Here is a 17,977-nt window from a genome sequence, read left to right on the forward strand (position 1 = left end):
ATGTGAACATCAGACATTTAATTGTTTTTATACTACAATAATCAAGATATTTGGATAGAACATAAAATATTTATTGGATACAACTTTAGAACACAAAAAACTAATAAATTGTAAATATGTAATATTATATATATATACACAGTGTATATACACACACAAGATATATATGTAATCTACTGTATATTACATAGTGTATTACATATTTACAATTTATTACAGTTTTTTGTGTTCTAAAGTTGTATCCAATAAATATATTTTATGTTCTATCCAAATATCTTGATTATTGTATCATAAAAATTATTAAATGTCTAATGTTCACATACACATATTCATGTACTACAATAAATTTTTCACCTAACTATAAGCAATATATGTAGGAGTCGGAGTCGGAGCCGGAGTCGGAGTCGGTGCAAGAGAATTTGAGGAGTCGGAGTCGGAGTCGAAGGTTTGGCTTACCGACTCCACAGCCCTGCTTTCTATGATATCAGAATTAATATATTTTAGGGGTACCCTTTTTGAGAAATTTGACCTAAAAATAGGTAAAATTCGTTTTTTTTTAAGTTTTTCATCATATGTGGGTGTGAATATTTCCACAAATACATATGCTTTGACCGTGATATTGCAGCAATGCAAAGTCATGTAGATGTTTGGTGTACAGGGCAAAGCACCAGTTACTATTGGTTTTTGGTCTGGAGTTATATATGGGCAAAGTTAGGCATAAATTTTATGCGACACGTTTTACAAGCTACTTTGACACAAAATTGAGTCCAAAATATTGTTTTGTCATAGCCGGTAATAATTTTATCGTGTTTAGCAGCAAAAGTTGAGCTAGTATGCCAAATTTCAGCATCATAGCCAGTATAGAACTCTAATGGCTATGTGCCAAAGTTTGCAAAATCCTCTTAGCTGAAGCCGCAGGCTTGGTGGAACCTCCAGTGAAAGGTCAACAGTGCCCAATGTATTTGAGATCTGGCCCTAAAAATGTACAGAACCTCTTTTCAAACATACATGTACATCCTTATAAATTTTCAGCAAAATCGGAGAAGGTCGAGTGGGGGTCCACTTGACATGGAATGACCCAAAATGAATATTTTCAGAGAAAACCATGGTCCATCAGCTGACACAAAACGAGAATGCATGTAACTGAAATTACATAATAGGTGCAGAAATTCTGCAACATCTTGTAGAACGCGGCCTAGGTGAGGGGTCTCGGGGCACGCCGCACCGATACTGTGTGCTCAGAAGGTTGCTGTTGTATTCTTTTTTCACTTAGACAAAATGGTCAGTATTCTTTAGGTGTGACAATCTATATTGAGGTTTTTGTTGTTTTAACCCCTTTCTGACAGCCAATTTATGTTTTTTGTTTTCTCTTCATTTTTTCCTCCCCTTCTTCTCAGAGCCATAACGTTTGTTTCTGTACCTATAGTCGTATGAGGGCTCGTTAGTTTGCGGGATGAGATGTACATTTGAATGACGCCACGTAGTGTACTGGAAAAAAATATCAAGTGCGGTGAAGTTACAAACCCCGCCCCCCCAATTCTGACATTGTTTTTCGGGGAAATGTTTTTACAGGGTACATTGTGTAGTAAAAATTATCTTGCCGTATTATTCTCCTCATCAGTATGATTTACTCTTGTTGCTGTTTACTTTTCACAGTTTTTTTTTAGTCCCCTTAGGGTACTTGAACCTATAATTGTCTGCCTGCTTGTACCATATACCGTAATACCACAGTATTGCTGCAAAAAGTAGAAATTGCGGACCCCTTTGAAGGATATAGAGGCAAAGTTTTAAGGGAGCTCACTAATGACAGGCATGGAGGTCTTCAGGAGACCCGTGGCTGAAATTGGCAACCCCTCGGGGCCACATGTCGCGGGAATGCTGATGGGGCATAGAATGACGCACCCCCAGTTGGCGCGCTGTAATGCTGCTGTACGAGTCTGCCCGCAACATTTAACAATCGCGGACTGGGACTGTTTACACACAGCCATTACCTGCCGGGCATGGGGCGAGCTCACCCAGCCAGCATGGTACGTGTACAGTGGAGGTCGGTAAGGGAGGGGTTAACCATGCGTTGAAAGTTATGGATTGGGGACAACAGATCTCTGGAATATGCTGCCCATACATACAGCATATTTAGGGGACAGATTTGCCTTACATTTGTTTTGTCCAGGATAAGATATATATTTTACTTTTTTCCTTAAACTGCCCAACACTACTCCACAGGCTATTTAGCATTGCAGATCAGCACTATTCACTTCTGTGGAGTCAAGCTGCAATCCTGGACACAACCTGTAGACAGGTGTGGCACTGTTTTTGGAAAAAAAATGTTTTCTAATTCTAGACTACCATTTTAAGGCTTAAATACTTTTAAAGTGAATTTGTTTGCTGGATTTTACGCCCCACATTCTGTATATGTACATGTACCTCTTGCAAAGACAAGGCCAGCAATTCCTTTACATCACCAGTCCATTCCTCCATTACTGAGAAATCAGAAATGATATGCAACTGAGGCTGAAGAAGTATTGGTACTGCTGAAGCCTCTGTCACTCCAGCTCTATTCCCCACCCAACGCCACTTCCCTCTTCACCGAAATCACACTGGATAGATAACTACAGAAAAGAGAGCCAATGAAATTCCTTGGTCCGAAAAGGCAAAATAAAGATCCGATTTTATGAGGGCAGTCAGGGACTGGAACAGGCTACAACGGGAGGTGGTGAGCTCTCCCTCAATGGAAATCTTCAAGCAGAAACTGGATAAACATATAGCTGGGATGATGTAGGAAAGCCTGCACTCGCAGGGGGTTGGACCCGATGGCCCTTGAGGTCCCTTCCAACTCTACCATTCTATGATTCTATGATTTAGAAAACAAGGGACTCTAGTATATCCTAAACCAACAAATATTCTTTATTGATAACAAGATCATCAACAAACAATAACATGGAGGAATGAAGAGAAAAGGACAAATGCTGTAACAATGAGAAACCACACATGTTAAATATGCACGATTGAAGGATGACACATTCTGGTAAATGGTATCATCACTCTAAAAGCCTATAATGGTCAGAAATGTATAATATAAGATGCTTGAAAGTGACATGTGCAAAGGTGCGTCCGCTGTATATACCACAATTACATAATACTGTACTTAGATATGTATATAAAGTGCAAATATGGTTCTTGTAAATATTAATGTCACCCTTGAGGCTTATGATAGACCATTCGTGATAGAAGATAAATGATGCTTAAAAGTGCCCTACATAAAAGATCTACGGTATGTATTTCACAAATGATAAATACAGTGCTAGGATAGGTATATAAACTGCAAATGCAACGGTGTACATAAGTCCAATTCAAATTGCATGTATATCACAAATGATAAATACAGTATTTAGTTGGGTATATAGAGTGCACATGGTCTATACAAGTCCAATAGAGATTATAATGTTATGCACAGAAATACAGCGGGTAAGTAATAAGTAAAGTGACAGTGCATGGAATAAAAAATAATGAATAAATCACTCCAAAAATGACCTGTGCAAAAATGACATCCACTGTAAACACTACCAGAGGTAAATGAAGTGTAATTTTTAAATACTAAGGTTGTATACATCAAATGTGATATCAACCCAAATAGTGTTGTCACTAAGAAATTAGATGGTATAAGCAATCTTTTTTTCTCTATACATACTGATGCAGTCACTTATAAAGTCAAACATGTAAACCAGGACCTACATATAATGTAGATCCCAGATAGGGGATCGTATGTGTGTCCTCGATGATGATCCAGCATAGAGGCTGGCACTCAGAGGAGGTGGTGCTGGGCGGAGAACAGAGCTGGAGTGACAGAGGTTCAGATTTTCCATATTCTTTCAGTCTATTTGCATTTCAATTTAAACTGATTTCACTGTAATGGAGGAACGGACTGTCCATGTAATCACTGGTGTTTTAGCTACTTGTACAGATAGTTTGTGATAAGTAGGGTGTGAAATCCTGCTGACAGATTCCATTTTAATAAATTGATACTTTCTATATATGTTAATACCATTTTGCAGCAATTGATATGAGCTGTGAATTCTCAGTTCCTTTATCCTCCCTCTCTACAGAAAAGCGGACTGTCACATAAAGAGAAATGTTTTCCGAATATGACTATGACCTTGACGAAGACAAACTGTAAGTAAACGCTAAGTAACAAATGATTGTTGTACGGTCATAAAGCTATTGGGCATTACTCATAAAGTGTTCGGGAATTACTCCTTTTATAAAGCTACTAGAAGGTGGCCCGATTCTACGCATCGGGTATTCTACAATTTACGTATTGTGTAGTTAATGTATGATTTTTGTTATATATGTATATAGATGTTGTTGTCTGTAGTTACCAAGTGTTTGTGTAGGGGCTGTACATGTTCTGGGTGTTGTTTGGGTGTGGCGGGGGGTGAGAGCGGTGTTGTTTGTGTGTTGCGTTGTGTGTCTTTATTTGTGGAGCGCTGTGTGTCTGTATCGTTGTGTATGTGTGTTGCGCGGTTGGTGTGGGGTGTGTGTTTTGGGGGGAGGTATGTTTTGTGCAATGTGTGTGTTGTGCGGTATGTGCGTATATTTGTGTGTGCCGCTGTGTTTGTGTGTTGGGTGTTGTGTGTGTGTGGCGTTGTCTGTGTGTGTGGGTGTCTGTGTAGGGCAGTGTTTGTGGTTCCCAGTGTGTGTGTGGTGTCTTGTGCAGTGCGTGTGTGGCAGTGTGTGTGTGTGTGTTTTGGGGGGAGGTTTACACCCCCCATCGTGCTCCATCCCCCATGCTGTGCACCCCCCATCGTGCTCCATCCCCACTCCCCATTGTGCTCCATCCCCCATGCTGTGTACTCCCCATCGTGCTCCATCCCCCATGCTGCGCATTCCCCATCGTGCTCCATCCCCCATGCTGCGCACTCCCAAACGTGCTCCATCCCCCATGCTGCGCACTCCCCATCGTGCTCCATCCCCCATGCTGCGCACTCCCCATCGTACTCTATCCCCCAAGCTGCGCACTCCCAAACGTGCTCTATCCCCCATGCTGCGCACTCTCCATCGTGCTCCATCCCCCATGCTGCGCACCCCCCATCGTGCTCCATCCCCCATGCTGCGCACTCCCCATCTTGCTCCATCCCCCATGCTGCGCACCCCCCATCGTGCTCCATCCCCCATGCTGCGCACTCCCCATCGTGCTCCATCCCCCATGCTGCGCACCCCCCATCGTGCTCCATCCCCCATGCTGCGCACCCCCCATCGTGCTCCACAGTCACACATCAGACAGTAAACACGCACACATCTGATCGCATACACTCACACACACACCCCACTTCTCCCTGTGCCCACCGGTGGGCGGTCCCAGGAGCTGTGCTGCATGCCGTGCTCCTCTGCCGAGACTCACAGATCCGATCGCATACACTCACACACACACACACTCACACACACACTCACACATCAGAACACACTCACGCACATCCGATCGCATACACTCACACACACACACTGACGATATCGCACATACGCGCTGACACAATCACAACATCCGGAGATACCACATGCTTCCGGCCATGTGATCCTCCGGCAGGTCCTGGAAGGTCACTGCACAGTATCGCCGCCGAGAAGCAAGCGATATCACGGGATGTTGTGAGTATGTGGATGCGATCTGGTGTGTGTGAGAGTGAGTGTGATCTGATGTGTGTGTGTGTGTGTGTCTGTTCTTATGTGTGTGCGTGTGTGTGTGTTCCGCCGCTGCAGGACGTGGATGCGATCTGATGTGTGTATGTGAGGTGTGTGTGAGAGTGAGTGTGATCTGATGTGTGTGTGTGTGTGTGTGTTCCGCCGCTGCAGGACGTGGATGCGATCTGATGTGTGTATGTGAGGTGTGTGTGAGAGTGAGTGTGATCTGATGTGTGTGTGTGTGTCTCTGTTCTTATGTGTGTGCGTGTGTGTGTGTTCCGCCACTGCAGGACCTTGATGCGCTCACCTCGGGGCGAGAGGCCATTCCGTGTGGGGGGCGGAGCCTGGGCGAGCGGCCAATCCGTGCGGGGGGGCGGAGGCGAGGTGAGCGGCCAATCCGTGCGGGGGGGAGGAGCCGAGGCGAGCGGCCAATCCGTGCGGGGGGCGGGGCCATGGCGAATCCGTGAATCCGAGCTGCCAATCCGTGCGGGGCCACGGCGAGCCCAGCGGCCAATCCGCTGTTTGTCACCGTAAGGACATGGCCGATCCGTGCAGGGGGGGCGGACCCGAGGCGAGCGGTCAGTCCGTGCGGGGGGAGGAGCCGAGGCGAGCGGCCAATCCGTGGGGGGGGGCCATGGCGAGCCCAGCGGCTAATCCGCTGTTTGTCACCGTAAGGACATGTCACGGTAAGGACACAATTTTGGAGCAAGACAGACAGACAGACAGACAGACAGAATAAGGCAATTATATATATAGATTAGGCCCCTTTCAGAAAAAAAATCCAAGTGTGATGGAATGCTGAAAAACATGCAATTCTACCATTTTTTATTTTTTTTGGGTTGTGGTTTTACGGCGTTCATTGTGCACTAAAATTGACCTATACTCATGATTGTCCACGAAGTCTGATTACAATAATACCAAATATGCAGGGATTTCTTTTCTTGTAAATATAAGTGGGAAAATTTTTTTTTTCTTTTTGCAGTTGATAGAGCTGCGTGAGGGCTTGTGTTTTGCAGGGTGAACACATGTTACATTGATACCATTTTGTGCTACATTAGACATTTTATTTGCTTTATATTGCACTTTTTTTTTTTTTAATTTTTATTGGTTTTAGCAACGAATCATAGATTTATATAAAGGATAAATAGTCAAATAGAGTTAGTCTCCAGCAATATGATGTGGGCGAGCGTATATTGCACTTGTGTGTGTATGTAGTGATTTCCGCTCTCTGTATCGTACCTGCCACATCACATGCCATTTTTATTTTAGCGGGATACCCACGGTCCCAGGGACAGTATCGCTGAAGAAAGACTCACAAAATGTGATTGGGATCAGTATCGGAGGGGGGGCCCAGCATTGCCCCTGCCTTTACATTGTACAGGTGAGCCCTTTGCGTTGTGCATTGTTCTTGGGCTGTTGCTATCAGAAGTTTTAGGGTATGTGCGCACTAGGCGTTTTTTTCACGCTGCGTTTTTATGTGCGTTTTTGTCTAAAAAACGCACCCGCGGCTAAAAAAAACGCGGCAAAAACGCATGCGTTTTTGCCGCGATTTGGTGCGTTTTTTGCTGCGTTTTTGCTCACTGCGTTTTTAATCAGTGCACAATGCCATTAAAGATTGTTGATGAAAAAAAAAAAAAAAAAGGTCTGATGTCATTTCCTTCTTCAAAATGTTCATTGTATGCAGGAGAGCAGACAGCTGCAGAACTAGTGTATGCAGGAGAGCAGACAGCAGCTGCAGAACTACAAGTCTCAGCATCCTCCATTCACTAGTGTATGCAGGAGAGCAGACAGCAGCTGCAGAACTACAAGTCTCCACATCCTCCATTCACTAGTGTATGCAGGAGAGCAGACAGCAGCTGCAGAACTACAAGTCTCAGCATCTCCATTCACTAGTGTATGGAGGAGAGCAGACAGCAGCTGCAGAACTACAAGTCTCAGCATCCTCCATTCACTAGTGTATGCAGGAGAGCAGACAGCAGCTGCAGAACTACAAGGCTCAGCATCCTCCATCCAGGACTGTATGCAGTTTTTTGCCCGAAAAGAAAAAAAAAATGACATGGGCTTCGCCATATTTTTGTATGCTAGCCGGGTACAGCAGGCATGTACGGGCTGCCCCCAACCCCCAGCTGCCTATTTGTACCCGGCTGGGAACCAAAAATATAGAGAAGCCCTTTTTTTTTTAATTATTTCATGAAATAATTAAAAAAAAAAAATGACGTGGGCTTCGCCTAATTTTTGAGTCCAGCCGGGTACAACTAGGCAGCTGGGGATTGGAATCCACAGTGCAGGGTACCCATGCTTTCTGGGCACCCCCACTGCGAATTGCAGTCCGCAGCCACCCCAGAAAATGGCGCTTTCATAGAAGCGCCATCTTCTGGCGCTGTATCCAACTCTTCTAGCTGCCCTGGTGACGGGTGGCTAGCTAGGTAATAATGGAATTAGGGCTAGCTGTATATTATCAGCTAGCCCTAAGCCCGAAATTCATGGTGTCACGCCAATATTAGACATGGCCACCATGAATTTCTAGTAATGATAAAAAAAAAACACAACACAGAGAAAAATATTTTTATTAGAAATAAAACACAACACAATTAGTGACTCCATCTTTATTGAAATAAACCCCCCTCCGCAGTAATCCTGGGTCAGGGTCCCGCGCCGTCCAATCCGGATCCAATATCATCTGATCGGTTTGCTGGAAGGCAAAGCGATCTGATGATGTGTCAGGATCAAGTGCCTGAATCCCATCACACATCAGCTGATTGTATAAAAGCCGATTATACAATCAGCTGATGCATCAGTAGAAAAAAAAAAAAAAATACATACTCACTTATGTGCTGTGGTGATTACCGGCAGCTCCTGGAGCGATCGATTGGACAGGAGTCTGATCCTATACGATCGCTGCCGGAGCTGCCGGTAATCAGCTGATGAAGTCCCCTGACGGCAGGATCAGCTGATAGCCGGCCGGGCGTGAAAAAGCCGGCGAGACTACGATCAGCTGATGCGTCAGGTGACTGCATCAGGTGATCCACAGCCAGGTCCTGCAAGCAAGGTCCTGCCCCGGGGAGACTGCACACAGCCAGAGCGGCGGGACCGGGAGGAGATGGGAGCGGGCATGGCATCGGGACCCTGCAGACAGGTGAGTATATGACATTTTTTTTTTTCTACTGTTCACTTTGTTTTTCGCCGCTGCCTCCACCTCCCGCCCAGACATGGCGCCGCACGGAGCTGACATGCACAGGACGGGAGGTGGACGCAGCGGTGACGGTACCGGGAGGATTCATGCTTCTGTGTTTACCAACAGAAGGAATCCTCTTCCTGTACACGTCACTGTAGTGCCCACCCCTTGCGTTTATAGCTGCGTTTTTAGTCATAGAAACGCGGCTATATGCGTTATTCATTGCGTTTTTAACATCTCATTGAATTCAATGAGTGAAAAACGCAGTGGAAAACGCAGAAATAATTGACATGCTGCGTTTTTGTGGTCACCACAAAAACGCAGCTAAAAAAAAACGCTGTGTGAGGACAGCACTTCTGAAAACCCATTGACATTGCAGGGGAAGCAATGTCACTGCGTTTTCAGCACAAAAACGCGGTAAAAAACGCCGCTAAAAACGCGGCAAAAACGCCTAGTGCGCACAAGGCCTAAGACATTTTCAGTTCATGAAATAGATAAAAATTAAAAAAAAAACCTTAAATGAAAACAATCTTTCCTACATGTTATTTCTCAGCTATGGATATGTAAGAATTCACAATTTCATGGCGTTTGCTCCATCTTAAAGGGAAATTGCATCAGTCATATATAGCAGCCTACATTCTGCTGATGGATTCACAGGACAGCAATGAAAAATTGCTTTCTCCCCTCTGCCCTTCTGTTTTATTGCTTTACTTTTGAATGAGGGGTTTTGATTTATTGGGGAATTGCTGTAAGGGAACGTCACTAGTACGTTTGACTCTGAATTGCTCTGGCAGGAGGTGGGGTGGGATGTGACTAGTCTGGTGCAGAATCTGGCCTGCTTCTCCACACCGTCACATCCCAGCTCACCCAGTATCTTCCCATGAAACCAACTGGAGCGGGGCGAGAGGAGCAGGGCAGAGCCGTAGCAAACAAATCCAGCTCTTCACAGTTGGGGTTCTCTGAATTGCTGCAGCGTTTGAATAAAACATGCCTGCTGCACAGCAGGGCTCTAAATCAATACCGCCTGTGCTATGGACAGCACCACTCACCCTTAACTCCCTAATGGCCACCAATATGCCTTTTTACTGAGCTGCGGAAAAAGGGAATAGCAGCCCCTTGTATTGCAGCTGACACCCTTTTGCATCCATTTTGATCAATATTAGTACTGATTGTAGCTGTTTTACCCTGTAAAGAGACAGCGGCATGTAGAACCCCATCGGTAACACAGTGAGCACGATTGTGTGATAAAAGGTCTCTATGGCATCCTGAGGCTGAGTAATGACGTCTGGGTCTGCCAGCTAAGGTGGCTTATAAGATCTGCAACATTTTATTGCAAAAAATGTAATTTGTCATTACGTTTATTCCTGTCAAGCACCTATGGGATTAACAAAGTATAAAGCAGACTCAGGAGATGAGCATACTTCATACCAGGCAAATGCCAGCTGTGTTACATAGCCAGCATCCGCCTTAAGTGCAGCGACCACAGTGTGCTCCGGTCGCTGTAACATAATCACTTTAATGCTGCTGTCAATCTTTGATAGTGTGCAGTTGCCGGCTTCCATCAGCTCTCCACAATGCAATTGTGCAGGGCCGAAAATACCGCTCTTGCACATTCTGCCTGCCGTTCCTCCCTGCACTGTGAAGCAGCAGTGACTCCCTGCGAATAGCAAATTGAAGCCTGCACCCAGAGAAGGGCTGAACAGTGCAGGGAGGGACAGCAGGAAGAATGCGCAGGCGCAAGATTCCCGGCAGCCCACAACACCAGGGAAGAGAACGGGTGAAGGAATCCTGTATAGTGAAGACTGGTGGCAAGATTATCTGCTGGACAGCACACACCGCATAGCCCGGGAGATAGAAGATATAAAAGATCATTTTTGCCAAATGACCCCTCATCCAGGAGGCATACAGGTATGGCTAATGTCACCTTTATGCTTCCTATATGCCCATATTAATAACTAAAAAACTCAAAAGGATGACAGATTCCCTGTAAATCAAGATTCTTTGTAAAAGTGTTTAATTTTTCTATTAAATCGATTTCTGCATATAACTTCTAATGTTGCCTTTGCAGGTGTTTGACAATACTCCTGCCGCTCTAGATGGAACCATTGCAGCAGGAGATGAAATTACTGGTGTGAATGGAAAATCCGTTAAGGGGAAAACAAAAGTGGAGGTGGCCAAAATGATCCAGACTGTTAAGGTGAGAATAGTTACTTTGATATTTTCCTCCAGTTATAGAGAACTTAAAAAGTTATTCTCAAATTAGTTATTGATCTGTGTGCATCTGAGCAGTGATTCTGAGAATGGGGTCCTAAACCCAGGGACCACAGATGGAGCTGTTGTCCAACATTTGATCCTCTGTTCCATTTAAGACAGGGATCTGCCCAGTTCCCAGCTCCCATCCGATTAGCAGACATGTGCGTCAAACAAGCGCAGGTGGATCTCCGATCCACCTGCACCTGTTAACTCCTTAGATCACACTGTCAAACTCTGACAGTGGAATCTAAAGTGCTTCGGCAGGGGTCGTGCCGTTCCCCGCCGCCATCGGTGCGCCAATGGGTTGCTATGACAGCATGGGGGCAGATGATAGTCCAGAAAATAGAAAAAACTCTGGCACTACCTTAGCATAAAAATTCCTGTGGGCTGAAAAACCCGGGGCACTTAAACAAGGAAAGACTGTCAGATGATGACCCCCTGTCACTGCCATGATGAGGAGAAGCGATCTTAGGGGTCTAGTAAACTCATTAAAAGATGTAAAAAAAAATTTAAAATATGAAGGAAAAAAACCCCAAAAACTAAGAGTTCAAATCACCCCCCCCTTTGCACCATTGAAAATAAAACAATAACAAGAAAAAATACATATTTAGTATCACCATGCTCAGAAATGTGCAATCTATCAAACTATAAAATCAGTTAATCTGATCGGTACATGGCATAGTGAAAAAAAATCATTATGCCAGAATTACATTTTTTTTGGTCTCTGCAACATTGCATTAAAATGCAGTAAGAGGCGATTACAACATCTCATCTACGCAAAAATGGTACAATCAAAAACGTCAGTTCAAGACACAGAAAAATAAGTGGTCAATGATCCCCAGATCCCGAAAAATGAGAACAGTACGGGTCTCGGCAAATGGTCACAAAAGCGCATTTCACTTCTTTTTTTTTTTTTTTTAAAAACTTCTACATTTTTGTTTCACCCGTTAGGTAAAAGTAACACTATACATGACTGGTATCTACAAACTCGTGCTGACCTGACGAATCATATTGCCACGTCATGTCTATCGTTTAGTGAACATAACAAAAAACAAAACATCATGCAATTGCAGTTTTTCTGCAATTTCATCGCACTTGAAATTTTTTCCCCATTTTACAGTACAATATGGGGCGGAATGAATGGTGTCGTTCAAACGCACAACTCGTCCCGCACAAAACAAGCGCTCATGTGGCAATATGGACGGAAAAATAAAAAAGTTGTCTCTTGGAAGAAGAAGGGGAAAAAAAACTGAAAATCGCTATGGGGTGTATTAGGTTCCCCCTTAGTCTTTCGTCCAGCTATAAGATGAAAATTTCCAACACTGTCCACTTCGGTCCCAATAATGAAAAAATAGTAATGTGTCTGTCGTTTATTAGGTAACAACAATCATTTGTTGTTAAAGGGTATTTCCAAGACTTAAAAAAAATAAATTGTGCCTAAGCACTGACAGGGAAAGTAGTTGCTATATACCTGCCTGTTGTGCCCTGTGTTGTTGTTTGCAGACGCACAATAGTCAATACTGCTCCTGCCTGCGATACAGTGGCTTCGTCTACAGAGCAAATCTTTTAATTTACACGCATCAGTGGTTTTCAGCGCGGCATAAACCCGGTCTTTTCTTCTACCTGTGTGATACAAAATTCGTCTACAGAGCGGCAGCTTCTCATCCACTCTGCTCTGTAGATATGGTGGGACAGCGGACGTCATGCTGATTGACAGTTTGCTTCCTGCTGCCTAACTGGAGGAGCTGGCTAAAAATCAACATGACGTCCGGCAGGAGCAGACTGACGAATAACGGCGGCGCCAGGTACAACAGGCAGGTAGGTACCAACTACTTCCCTGTTATTGCTTAAGAACATTTAAAAAAAAAAAGTCCTGGAAGTACCCTATAAAAAGGTAACGATTTTCAAGTAACTTTTCATAATAAGGTGTCCAGTGTAAGAACACGAGGAAAATCACCATTTCTGGCCATGATATAACTTCTAGCCTGCATTGTTACTAGTTTTCCCCTCTGCATGCTGTCTTTTACAAATCAAAAATTCTTTAGGCCCTGTGTGCACTAGACGTTTTTGCTGCGTTTTTAGCGGCGTTTTTTACCGCGTTTTTGTGCTGAATACGTTGTGACTTTGCTTCCCCAGTAATGTCTATGGGTTTTCAGAAGTGCTGTCCGCACACAGCGTTTTTTTTTTTTTTTAGCTGCGTTTTTGTGGTGCCCACAAAAACACAGCATGTCAATTTATTCCTGCATTTTTCACTGTGTTTTCCACCCATTGAGCTCAATGAGAAGTTCAAAAACGCAATGAAAACCGCAAATTGCAAATATAGCTGCGTTTCTATGACTAAAAACGCAGCTATAAACGCAAGGGGTGGGTAGTAAAGTGATGTGTACAGGAAGAGGATTCCTTCTGTTGGTAAACACAGAAGCGTGAATCCTCCCAGTACCGCCACCGCTGCCTCCACCTCCCGTCCGGTGTCATGTCCACTCCCGTCCGGTGCCATGTACGGACGGGAGATAGAAGCAGCTGCGAAATCAAAAGTGAACAGTAGAAAAAAAAAAAATGTCATACTCACCTGTCTGCAGACTCCCGGTGCCATGTCCGCTCCCAGGTCCTCTCCCGGTACCGCCACCCCTGCTCCGGCTGTGTGCAGACGGCCAGGACACCTCCGATAGCTGCAGGACCTGGCGCTGATCACCTGATGTGGTCACCTGACAGAATTAGCTGACAGTGACAGTGGTGAACCCGACTTTTTACTACCCGGCCGGCTAAACTATCAGCTGATGCCGTCAGGAGACTTCATCAGATGATTACCGGCAGCTCCTGCAGCGATTGGACGGGAGTCAGCACAGACGTGTGTATTATTTATTTATTTTTATTTTTTTTCACTGATGCCTCAGCTGATTGTATACAATTTTATACAATCAGCTGATGTGTGATGTGATTCACATCCTTGAACCTGACACATCATCTGATTGCTTTGCCTTCCAGCAAACCGATCAGATGATATTGGATCCGGATTGGATGTCGCTGGACCCTTGACCCAGGATTACTTCGGAGGGGGGGTTCTTTATTTCAATAAAGATGGAGTCACTAATTGTGTTGTGTTTTTTCTTCATCGTTCCTTATGGGAGACCCAGACCATGGGTGTATAGCTTCTGCCTCCGGAGGACACACAAAGTACTACACTCAAACGTGTAGCTCCTCCCTCCTAGCATATACACCCCCTGGTAGCCAGTCCTAGCCAGTTCAATGCTTTGTGTTCAGGAGGTACACACACACATGCATTCTCTGATTTTTGATTTTTTGGATTTCAAAGATTTGGAAGAAAAGCGGGTCCAGTCTGGACTCCCGACATGTCCCTTCTCACCCCACTGTGTCGGCGGTGCTGTTAAGGTTGACTTTACAAGGCTGGAGCCTTCACATGCCGCGCTCCTTCACCACCCCCTGGGGCTCTGGCTTGAAGTGGGAGCCAACACGGTTCTCACTGCTTTGCAGGAGACCGGTCTCCATCCGCAGCCCTGTTCAGGATTCTGCTGGACGGAGCGTTTAACCCCCCCCCCCCCCCCCGGGACATGGCCCTGCGTCTCAAAAGCTAAGTATTGAGACGTCTTTACCACAGAAAGTGGTCTTTCCAGGGGTCCCTTGTACTTCATTTATTGGGGGGAGTGTGTTATATGTCTGTGTTAACATTTCCGGCCGGTTCTCCAGTTTTCACTGGAGAACCGCGCCGATGGTGCCTGCACGCTGGCCGCATGTTTAAATCTAGGCCCCGGCTTCGCCTGAGGCCTAGTTTCGGTTTCACTGCCCCTGCATATTAGTTATGCAGAGGGACAGTGTGGCTCCGCCCAGCGGCTGTGCAGCACAGGGAACGGATACTCCTCACTGAGGAGAGATTCCCTCCCCTGTCTACATCATTTGCCCACTCTCAGAGTAGGCCCCGCCCCCTCTCCTCGCTCCGGTCACCATTTTCTCAGCGTTCTCAATGTCTGCATAGGCACAGAGATCCCACATTGTGACAAATGGGGGCCTGGGCTGGGGGACTGGAGAGCACAGAAATGTATGTAAAACGGTCTGGCAAGCCACAACCTCCAGTTGTGCAGCTGCTTATGTTCTCTGTTTATATTCTCTGTTGGGGGTCATTCTGGAGATGCATTCCCTCACAGAGCCCCCACTTCTGCAGCATGTCTCACATCAGAGCAAGGCTGCAAGACTGTTCTTAATATGCACTGCATGTAGACTCGTACTGCTGTACTGAGCACATAAACACAGTGATCCCTCAGCCTGGAGGCTCATCAGTGGTCCCTCCAGCTGCTCCGGTGGTGCTGAGTATGCATTAGCCCCCTTCAGGGCGCTTCTGCTGCTACGGCTTGCTCAGCCAGCTCTCAGAGGACTCTTCCTCTGGTCTCAGTCCCCGTCCTCCTAAAATGGAGACACAGGGTCCCCTGTCCTCCCCGTCCCGCAGCTCTGATTCACGAGCTGACTCACGGGACAAGGAGGATGTCTTTTCTGGGGGCTCGGACGCTACTTAATGTGCCATTGTTCTGTCCAAAGGTGATGCAGATGCTAATGATTTGATTGCGTCCATTATATTTGTACTGGACCTCAATCCGCCTGTATCAGGGGAGTATTCCCCTCTGGCAGAAAGGCATCAGTATACCTTACAGAGAACAAGGAGTGTGTTCCTTAACCACTCCAGTTTTCCGCCCACTGGACCAAGCCCAGAGCCTGTCCTGACAGACGCTCCCAAAGCGTGGTTCTGATGACTTTTCTCCCTTCCACCACAGGTGGTCAAGGAGTGGGCTCATTCACCAAGGGTGGTCCCTCCGGTGTCTAGTATTTCAGCCCGGATAGTTGTATCAGTGGCTGACAGCAGGGTGCGGAGCGCAGGCAATAAAAAACCCACTGAACCGGGGGGACCAGAGAAGCACAACATATATATGCTCCTCTCTACACACCAAGTGTGCCCACCGCACCCCCCTATCCCACTGTACATTAATTCTGTACTGGAATCCGCCAGTATCAGAGGAACAACCCTCTCTGGCAAAAAGGCACCAGTTTACCTTGCCTAAGAGAACAATGAGTGTGTTCCTTAACCACTCCAGTTTTCAGGCCACTGTGACCAAGCCCAGGGTCTGCTCTGGCAAACGCTTCCCAAAGCGTGGTTCTGATGGCAGTTTCCCTTTCCACCAGAGGTGGTCAAGGAGCGGGCTCATTCACCAAAGGTGGTCCCTCCGGTGTTTAGACACTCAGCCCGGACCGTTGTATCAGTGGCTGATGGCTCCTCACTTATGGCTTTGCTGTCCGCCAGGTTGTCCTTCTGGCCAAATCTGTATGGAGGCGGCAAGGGCCTCGTTCTCCCCAGCTCTTGCAGCAGTGCGGTTTTTAAAGCCATCTCTGCTTCTCTGGAGGAGATGCATTCCCTCACAGGGACTCTTTGCCCGAAATGGTTGCCTTAACTTCCAGACTTCAGTCTTTTCATCCTATGCCATGTCTGCCATGCTGGAGACTGTCACCGCACTGCGGTGGCCTCGGCTAATTTCCTCGCTATCCGCAAGCTCCTGTGGCTTCGGAACTGGACGGCGGATGCTTCTAATGAAGTTCCTTGCTGGGCTCCCTTTTGCTGGGACCAGACTATTCGGGAACAACTGGATGAAATTATTAAGGAAGCTCTTGGCGGGAAGAGTTCTTCCATGCCACAAACCTAAACCAGGAAACCTGTCCAGGACACGAATCAGTCGAGGTTTCATTCTTTTCGTTCCTGCATCTGATCGTTCTCTAAGCCCTCGGCTTCGTCCACTGGCTCAGCCAAGCGGGGTGGTGGCTCCAAATGGCGCACGAGAAGACCGCAGGAGATGCTGCCACTAAGTCAGCCTCCTCCTGGCTATCTGGCCACGCCAGCAACGTCCTTGGTCGGTGGCAGGCTCTCCCACTTTGGCGACGTATGGTTTTAGTGGGTTTCAGTGGGTGCGAGATACCATCTCCCACGGCTACAGGATAGAATTCTATCCAGCCCGCCAAACAGATTTTTTCTGCAACTCCCCCCTGCTCCAAGGCCGCGCCTTCTCACAGGCTGTGGCATTCTTGCAGGCCACTGGAGTAATTGTACCGGTTCCCGACTGGGAACGGTTCTGAGAGTTCTGCTTAAATCTATTCCTAGTACCCGAAGAGGGCGATGCCTTCCGACCTGGATCTCAAGCTTCTCAAGCATGTTCAGGTGCGGCATTGTCGCATGGAGTCTCTGCGATCACTCAATGACCCAAGGAGATTCCCTAGCATCCATCGACATCAGAGATGCCTATCTGCATGTGCCAATCGCAGTTTCACACCAGCCTTGGCTACGTTTTGCATTCAGAGTGGTCCAATTCGTGGCTCCTCCCTTGGGGTTAGCCACGGCCCCTCGATTATTCTCAAGGGCGGGGCAGCTGTGATTGCGGTCCTGCACCTCTAGGGTTTGGCAGTGATCCTTTTGTCCTGGACAGCCTTCTAGTTTGGGCTTCATCCAGTGCAAACTGTTAGCGGAGTGCCTCGCTCACTTTCGCCACTCTAACCAATTCGGGTGGTTTGTCATTCTGTCCAAGCCCACTCTGACTTCGACCCAGAAGTTCATATTCCCAGGGACGCAATTTGAGACTCTGTCGGCACTTGTGAAGCTGCCTTTAGTCAAACAGCAGTACCCCCGCTGGCAGTCGACGTCGGTCCATCAGGCACCTAATACAGGTGCTGGATCAGATGGTGGTGTCAATGGAAGCGATTCCCTTGCCCAGTTCCATCTGCGTCCTCTGCGGCTGGATATTTTCCGCTGTTGGAACAAGCGGACTTCCTCCTTCCACGGGGTGGTGGCTTCGCCACAGACCAGGGGCTCGTTTCAGTGGTGGCTTC

General features: G+C 46.5%; 1 protein-coding gene across 2 annotated transcripts in view; it reads left to right on the forward strand.

The window, feature by feature from the left end:
* Positions 1 to 17,977, forward strand: part of PICK1 (protein interacting with PRKCA 1) — a 129,124-nt gene that overhangs the window by 7,453 nt on the left and 103,694 nt on the right. For both annotated transcript variants that reach the window (XM_075321938.1, XM_075321939.1), the window contains exons 2-4: positions 4,104 to 4,170; positions 6,943 to 7,054; positions 10,917 to 11,045. In XM_075321938.1, the coding sequence (XP_075178053.1) occupies positions 4,130 to 4,170; positions 6,943 to 7,054; positions 10,917 to 11,045 (282 nt within the window). In that variant the 5' untranslated portion in view covers positions 4,104 to 4,129. The remainder of the gene's footprint in view (positions 1 to 4,103; positions 4,171 to 6,942; positions 7,055 to 10,916; positions 11,046 to 17,977) is intronic.

This window comes from Anomaloglossus baeobatrachus, chromosome 8, assembly GCF_048569485.1.
Source record: "Anomaloglossus baeobatrachus isolate aAnoBae1 chromosome 8, aAnoBae1.hap1, whole genome shotgun sequence".
In the NCBI taxonomy this organism is placed as follows: domain Eukaryota; kingdom Metazoa; phylum Chordata; class Amphibia; order Anura; family Aromobatidae; genus Anomaloglossus; species Anomaloglossus baeobatrachus.